Consider the following 8,620-nt stretch of genomic DNA (forward strand, 5'->3'; position numbering starts at 1 on the left):
TTACGCAGAAGGTTGGGACATCGGGTTTAAATGGGAGCCACTATAGTTCGTTGGGTTGAATAGATGCCACAAGGCTAATGGAGAGGCCCATATTCAAGTCTACCCCAAGGCCTTTTACTGTATGTTTTGCCCCTGGGCATCTCCCAGTTTCCTGTCTTCTTTCCACCAACTAATCAAAATAAAAGCAAACAAGCTCAAAAACTGTGTTTACATAAAGCTGATGTAAAGTGCATTAAACCTACATTCTCCCTGATACCAGGAGTCAGACAGCAAATGTCCGACTCCTAGAATGGCAAAGCTCATCCAGGAAATGCTCATCATCAACTATCAATTACACGTCCATGAGTTGGAAACGCTCAGGTCCAGGTTTAAAACTTTAGACTTTAGTAACTAATGGATGACACGAGGGAGACTACGTCCATCTTTTAAACTCTCTGTGGACGTTACTGCCAGAGTCACATTAAACGACTGAGCAACAAAGCAAAAGCTAAAGAAAAAACAGCAGCCATTAGATCCTGTCTAAACTACAGCTATTCTTAATATTGAGGTTCTCTAGAGCCGGGCTGTCAAACATAAGGCCCAGGATCCAGAATCAGCTCAGCAAAGACTATAAGACTATAATCTGGGTGTAATCTGGCACTAACAAATGTGAAGGAGGGTTTTCCTACAGCTATGAAACCTCTCCCATGGCTATTTATCATACACCAAAGTAACTGTGCAATAAATAAACAATAATATGACAGATAGACTATCAAGTAAAGACATTTAGTTTTTTTACCGTGGGTCCAGAGAGCCAACAGATTTCAGTTACCGCAGCAGCATTTCTCTATCATGTAGAAAAACTGTTACATACTGTGGAAAGTGGACTTTTCAAAGTAGCTGTGCATGCATGTGGCCCACGATTGAAATTGACTTTGACATCCTTGCGCTAGATGAAACAATCTTTTGTTAAATGGTATTTCTGACGGTGTCTGATGGTGCCTGGATCATCCTCAACCCGCTGTGGAAGCTGCAAATGTGTGCAGCAGCTCGGCTCGTCGCTATGTGGGAAAGCATTTGGGTTAATAAGGCTACGTGACTTCACAGGAACACATTAGGAGGCGTAAATAATTAATGAAGTTACCGCCTGCTTAAAATGCACACAGGACCTTTCTTAATGTGGATCCTGCTGCTGTGACACTGCAGCTGTTCAGTAAAATCAAGCTAAGAGGGCACATCCACACAGAGCCTTAAAGAGGAGGAGAAGGTGGGCTCCGAGCAAATTCAAGCCCTGCTTATCTTATCGTTTGTCGGTGGATCTAAATCTTGTTGCCTCATAAAAACACTAAAATATGAGTCTTTTCAGTATCTCAGTGGCTTCATGTACTATTTGAATGCATCTGCACAGTCACGGTGATCAAGCAGGTTAGGCCTGCAGGTGAAGTTTGCATGTAGGTAAGAAGTGAACCACCTTGATCACAATGAAAAAACAGCTTTAAACCTGAAGTTATAACTTAGGCCCTCAAATGCTGCATCACAGTGCAGGCCTCCAGTTTCAGATTGACATCATTACTATTGTTTTAAAGTCCCAATGTTCCAGATGGAGGTGCTGCTTTCTTCAACTCGAAATTTGGCTACACATTTGGATTATGTCCTTTCTGTTCTCACTTCCTGCTTTTCAAAACAAACAAACTATAAATAGACACAAGCAAAAGGAAAAGATAAACAATCTTATTTAATCCATCGCCGTCTAAACAAACAGCATAATCTCTTTCATCTAATAAGCACTAATACACACAAATACACACAGAGACACACAGATCCATTACAAGGTAAGGGATAAAATGTTCTGGATTAAACTAAACAAAAGAACGCTTTTTTTTCTCCACCAGTCTGTAATCCCAAACCTCCTCCTCCCCTGACCCGACTCCACCACGCCAGACTCATTCAGCTCGCTGAGGACGGTAAAAGCAGCAGAGTCAGCTCTGAAACAGAAGCCTGAGCTCAAGTGTCTGAACATTTAAACACATCAAGGTCAGGGGTATGTTTGAAAAAGGTCTGTCTACTTAGTCCACTGACTACGTAGCTCTGGACTCCATCAGTCAAAGAAAAAAAATCATTTGCAGTATTTTATATTTGAAGCTACAGCTCTATTCTTACCCTTTCAGACACCTTCATGTGTTTACACGGAGGAGTCTGAAAGTCCCTATGGAACAAGACATGGACAAGGACGAGGTAGGTTGCAAAGTGGCTTGCAGGGGAAGCAGTGAGGATAAGAAGGCTAAAGAAACTTGAATATGACATTTTATATTGATATATTTATGTCATTTACCAGTCTTTGCATTTCAGTGATTATATTTCCATGTGAATATGCTGTTGGAACAATAGAAACATAAGCATAAAGGAACTTTAGAGCCCTTAACCCTTAGTCAAAAATGACCCCACGGGTTGTTTTTCTTCAAAATCTTTAAAATGAAAAGTTGTAATATATTCATATTCCAGGTATTCCTCATAAAACATGTTTGTAACATGAGGCCATTTGCATTTTTATTTATTTTTTCATTAATTTAAAAAAAATGCAGTTTTTGTATCACAACCCCACTCTTCCACAAGTGGGGTCAAAAATGACCCCAAGCAGTTCCTGTGGAATCTTCTATGAAACTTTCATTCTTAGCAACTCTGACTGACCCACTTACACTTCTGATGGATCAGGAATGAATTTTTACACAGTAACATACATGATTTATAGTCAGGGCTGCACATAAGTGGTCTGCAGGTGCGCATTCGCTGTCAAAATAAAAGTATTCCCAGAAATTCAGAGAATACGCGCTTCTTTTGCGGTGGAGGAACACCAAAGTATTTGCTTACGGAGCTTGCTTCTTCGACATCTTTAAGAGTTCTGAACAAATGTCTGTCCTCCTCCAGATTATCTTATGTACGCAAACGCGTGTTCCAACTTGTTATCTGGTGCGCGTCTTTTATTTTGACAGCAAATGCGCACCTGCGGACCATTATGTGCAGCCCTGTTTATAGTTTTCTGTGAATTTCAAACATTGTCCTTTCTCATTTTTAATATTTAAAGTAACATGGCTGCTATGAGGCCAGCTAGGATCCCTGTGGACCTACAGATGATCCAGGACGGATGGGATGAAGAGCCCATCAGAGGCACTGACTCAGAATCTGACATCTAAGATATAGAGGACCCAGACTATTGTCCCCCCCACTAAACAAGGCCAGTCAGACACAGAGGAGTCCTCTGATGAGTCATCTGAAGAGGAAATGGATATTGAGTCTAACAGAATGAGCCCCTCTTACTGCTCGAGCCACAATATTCTGAATTAGTCAGCCAGGGCTTGCACCTGGGTCTAGTACTGTCTCCCCAATAGATACATGAAAGATGTTCATGTCTGATAATAGAAAAGAAGAGGTGCTGACATACACAAACATGAAGGCATGAAGAGTAGCCACAGACAGGGGAAAAGAGTGGAAAAATGTAATCAAACTTAAGCTCCTGGCCTTCATTTGATTGACCATTCTTGCAGGAAGTGAGAAGAACTGGGATGTACCAGTCGGTGTGTTTTTGGGAGTCCTCTGCATAACCCATTGTACAAGGCCACTATGTTTATTCAAAGATTTGACGATATTCGCCCGTCTTGCACTTTGATGACAAGAGGACCAGAGCCTACTGACTGAAAACAAACCACATGGCAGCTTTCTGCTACATATGGGGCCTGTTCCTGGTCAACGGCAGGCAGAAATTCATCCTCAGTGATTGTGTTACAGTGGATGAACAACTTGTGCCTTTCAGAGGGAAGACCCAGCTTCTGCAGTATATGCAGAGCAAGCATACAAAAGTGATAGAAGTGATACAAAAACTGCAATTTCTTAAAATTAATGAAAAAATAAATAAAAATGCATCATGTCACAAACACGTTTTATGAGGAATACCTCAAATATGAGAATATTACAACTCTTCTTTTTAAAGATTTTGAAGAATAACAACCGAGTTTATAGCAAAATGCATTGTTTCTATTTGGGGTCATTTTTGACCCCACTCGTGGAAGAGTGTAGGTATTGGTAGGTTGTGCATCCAAGGGTTAAGCAGATATTTACATTGCATGAGCAAGAGCTGTGATTTCTCAAATGTTGTGCCATGGAATTTGTGACGGCCAAATATTATTACAATTTAAAACTAGACAGAAAACTGCTGTACTTTTTCTAATGCTGCTTTGATCAGCCAAAGCAAGCCAGTATCCGATGAAACAGCTCAGGCTTGCAGTAAGTGCAGTAGTGTTGAGCAGGGGTGAAACTAAACTGCTGATGATTTATAAAGTAAGACAAAAATTAGGACTTTAAAGCAAAACTGGATGGAAAAAAGCAACAACTTGATCCAAAATTATAATTATGATGAAATTCTGGTTAAAAACCTCTTAAACTTTACGCTGCAGCAGTCCGTGTCTTACACAGTGAGCTGTGCAACACCATGTCAGCTGCTGGCCTATAAACTGCTTTAATAATGCAGGATGAACATGACCCTCATTGTGTAAACCACAAAGTGCACAAAGTGCACAAAGTGCAGATCTCACCACCATATAAATACTAGGAAACCAACTTCAAAGCTGGGACTGAGGGTCATTGGGAAAAGCAGCATTTTTATTTATTTTATTTTATTTATTTATACACACATATTAACATTTCTGCATTTAAAAAAAATGCCTCTGATGCAGATTTTAAAGAACTCACGGCTTCAGCTAATCAACCTTGTCCGTAGTGTGCAAAGATCAGAAGAAGCCACTGACCTTTTCACTCCTTCTGCAACAGTTTGAGCTGAGAGGGCCCCACCACACACACACACACACACACACACACACACCTCTCTTTCTTCACAGAGAAGCGTGGTTCGTAAACACGAGTGCCATTTCCTGACGTCACTCTGCAGAATTTCAGTTCAACTGTCTCTGCAGAGTCGCCCGAGGCAGCGCTGACAGTTAAACGTACAAATACAGGAGGCGATTACAAGGGTTTATCACAGCTTAGCTTCATGCATCACAGTGAGAGATGCCGTGTGATACATGTCTGATTTTGTGTTTGCAAATGCATGTTTTTAATTGCAGCTTTCACACGTTAGCAGCAAATTACATTGTGTGCAGTAACTCCTGCATCCAAAGTCTTGTCATTTTTTCTTTGCACACAGAGCAGCCAGACTGATCAATACAGGAAGCAGAAGTCATTCAACACACACAGCAGACCTGTGTCATCGTTGTTTCCGAAACTCCTTCCTCGTGTCTAACAGACAGAAACCACAACAGATCAAAAGTTGAACTTTGAAGTTTGCTGCCTGTATTTAGATTCAGTTATAAAGGAGTTGCAAGATGACACAGATGCTGACCAACATCAGCGTTACAAAACAACACTGTTACGGTCAGGTTTCTCTGTTGCCAAATGCTCTGAAAACACAATCTGTCAACCAGCTCATTCCCAAAAAGCAAAATGCACAACTTGAAGTTTTGGAAACGCTGAAGGAAACAGCGTCAGATAGAAGGGATGATGAAAACATCACTGCCTTTTCTCTTGGCTCTGACTGAAGAGAAACGTCGCTTTGGTTATGAGTCATGACTATGCATTACTCGTCCAAAGTCTGGGAATAAATGCAAGCAGAAAACAAAACTTAGCCACACATTTGAAAGGTTGGAAATAAATGTTTGCATCAGTGAGCTTTGCAGAAACAGCTGCAATGCTGATCAGATAAAATGTCATTCATCTAGTTCTGGAGAAATACATATAAAATGAAAAGACTGTCTCTCTTCACTTGAGTATTTTTTTACACAAAGTTTTTTTCCCCTCACTTTAAAATAAAAATCATCCCGTTTCTCACTTGAGTGCATTTGGACCATTGATGTCACCTCAATGACGTGCACTTACGCACAGTTTTAAGAAAATCATCCACTTGAGGTGTCTGATGGTTTATCCAAACCCACAAAGACCCATTTTAATAAATGAGGCCTGGGCTTCAGTGTCTATATGTACAGGCCTGAGGGTGACTCAGGCATGAGTATGAAAAATTAACTCAGGAGAAGCAGCAGCAGCCATAAAGTGAATCTATAATTTATGTCAAACAAAATGCCAAATGAGAAACCTGCAAATGAAAACGTTACAGTGCTGCTTTATCGTGTGATGTTAAATCAGCTGCAGTTGGAGAAGATTTAAAGTCCAATGAGTGCCAAATACATGACTGAGGATCAAGTGAGAAGATTCTGTTCTTTTCCACGAGAGATGAAAATGATTTTTTACTGATTTCTAAAAAATGAAAGTCATGGCTGCAAATATTATATACTGTATTATACGCTCGAGTTCAGATTTTCCTGCACTATGACAGGTTTTCACCCTCATTTAAACATGTAAATCTCATTTTCAAGAGTGACCTGTTTCAAGTATCCAGATTGAGAGGTGACAGCGCTAACCTCTGCACAAAAAAGAAAATTGAGTATTTTCTTAACTACTCAGCCCACGAGTGGCATAAACCCTGAACAGGTTTTGGAGATTCTAATATCCACACATAAAACATTTTAGAGCATGTGTTTGGTCTCTGCGAGAGAATCAAAGCACCCAGAGGAAACCAAACCTGGCAGAGAGAGATCGTGCCAAACGCTGACCCAGCAACCACTCGGATACAAAAATAAGTAATCTATGAACTGCTTATTAACTTGAATAGTAAAACTTGTGTCTTGTTGTAGTTTGTTGAATACAAACAGTCACCTGATGCCTTAAAATCTAAAGAAAAAAACTGTGCAAATCTGCACCTAATACTGCTCTGAAATATATACTTGCCCTTTATAGACACCAAAAAGGTCATTCATGGTCCCTGTAAGGACAGAAATGGACTTTAGTCTATATGCCAGTGTGCTGCAGCTCTGCGGGTGGTTTGTTAGAGTCAGTCTGCTGTACCCATTGATTCCCTGCTCTATTTAATCAATGCCAAACAAACTCCTGTTGCTTAACTTCCACGGCTTTGTGACGTAAAATGCAAGTTAATTACGCACACTTTTACCCGAGGACTGAAAGCTGGTCTCACATGAGTTCAGCCTTAATACATTTAAATCACTGTTTGTCTGAGCGCTGAGGAAGCTGTTAATTACACATTATTGTGAAATAAATCAATAAACCATTTAGACCAGACCTGGATCAATGCCCAGAACTGGTCTCTCCCAACGTGTCACAGCCTTGTTCCAAACAACAGTGAAGTCATTTTATTGTAGGTGATAAATGGATTGTTAGACTTTATGAACTCACGGTGCGTCTAGTTAATGGATATTCCAACACAATGACGGATAAAACACGTCAAACCGCCAACTGGGTAACTCGGTAATATTTTAAGACCATAAAATCAATCATAAAAACATAAAAGGCATTTTGATTCAATTGATATTTGAAGAAAAATAAGCATTAATAATGATAATAAGCGAAGCACTGACCGTGAGGATGAAGGTGAAGATGAGAAGGCGCAGAGCGAGTCGGTGCGTAAAGGACATGGTGGCATCTCATCCAGCAGCGGAGGGTTAAACCCACCTGAACAGCAGCTCTGCGCTCATCTGACTGTCATCCTCTGCAGGAAGCACGTGTGTTATGAGAAGTGACCAAACCTCAAAGTCTTCAGATCGAGATCAAGGCGCTTTGCTGCACGCGCTTTTACGCACAGGTTCATTCAGCGCACACAAGCGGGGCTCACTTTGGTGCAGGAAACAATTACTTTTAAGTCTTCCAAAGAAGAGCAAGTTTGAGGTAAATGTTTATCCCGATGTGGAGAAAAGTAAAGCCAATTAAGTCGCAGCTGGAAGGGTCCAAACTGGCAGGAATCCGCTGCAGGTTGGGACCGAAACCCGGTGTGTTTAGGCCTGTGATCCGAGTTCCAGTGAGGCGGTGGTCCGAGTTCACTCCCAGTTCATGTTCAAAGCAAAGCGCGTCCCCGTCACACGTCCCTCGCTTGTCTCTGAACCAACGCGAGCACAAGCAGCCACAATCTGAAGGCGCTTTCTAGTGAGTGTTGTTATATAAAGCGAACAGCGACCTCCTGTGGATGTGGAAACCACTGCCGGTGAAAGAAGCGACATCAGAGTCGAAGAGCGGATGTCTAAAAAAAGCAGCTCCTTTAAATGGATCCACTAAGGACAAAATTTCGTTTTCATTTAATGAATCAATCGAGCAAAAATGAGTTTAAACGAATCTTCTCGCGAGGAAAGACGAGACTAAAGACAAAGTCTTTTAACGGAATTTTAAAATTGAAATCTGACGTCTTTGCATCCTGAATTTCAGAATAAGTTTGAAACATTTTAAAGGCGCTAAAAACCGATAATTTTACACAATAATAGAATGTGGCGCTAGTTTGTCAGCTGAAAGCTCGTAGGCCCGAGGGCTCCGTCAGTCGCTTCATTTACAAACTTTTGCGATGTCTAAAAGGAAAAAATAAATACAGGCACTCTCTCTAAACGAGCAAAGACCACCGTTAACTTGTGCTCCATTGTGTCGCTCTGGAAAAAGTTTCTGAAGATCAGCTGCTCATAGGACAAATGCATAAATGAGGCCTGTCGTCGTTCACATCAGGGATCACATGCTTTTCGCTTGCCTTTGAATTTTAGAAGATAAA

General features: G+C 41.0%; 1 protein-coding gene across 3 annotated transcripts in view; it reads right to left on the reverse strand.

Annotated features, from left to right (window-relative positions):
• The window catches only part of LOC102798900 (vasoactive intestinal polypeptide receptor 2-like), a 54,791-nt gene extending 46,900 nt beyond the window's left edge, over positions 1 to 7,891 (reverse strand). For 2 of the 3 annotated variants that reach the window (XM_087846367.1, XM_087846366.1), the window contains exon 1: positions 7,452 to 7,891. In XM_087846367.1, the coding sequence (XP_087702493.1) occupies positions 7,452 to 7,508 (57 nt within the window). In that variant the 5' untranslated portion in view covers positions 7,509 to 7,891. The remainder of the gene's footprint in view (positions 1 to 7,451) is intronic. The other variant, XM_087846368.1, reaches the window with a different exon arrangement.
• Positions 7,892 to 8,620: the final 729 nt, after the last annotated feature.

This window comes from Neolamprologus brichardi, chromosome 9, assembly GCF_056152115.1.
Source record: "Neolamprologus brichardi isolate AB-2024 chromosome 9, ASM5615211v1, whole genome shotgun sequence".
In the NCBI taxonomy this organism is placed as follows: Eukaryota; Metazoa; Chordata; class Actinopteri; order Cichliformes; family Cichlidae; genus Neolamprologus; species Neolamprologus brichardi.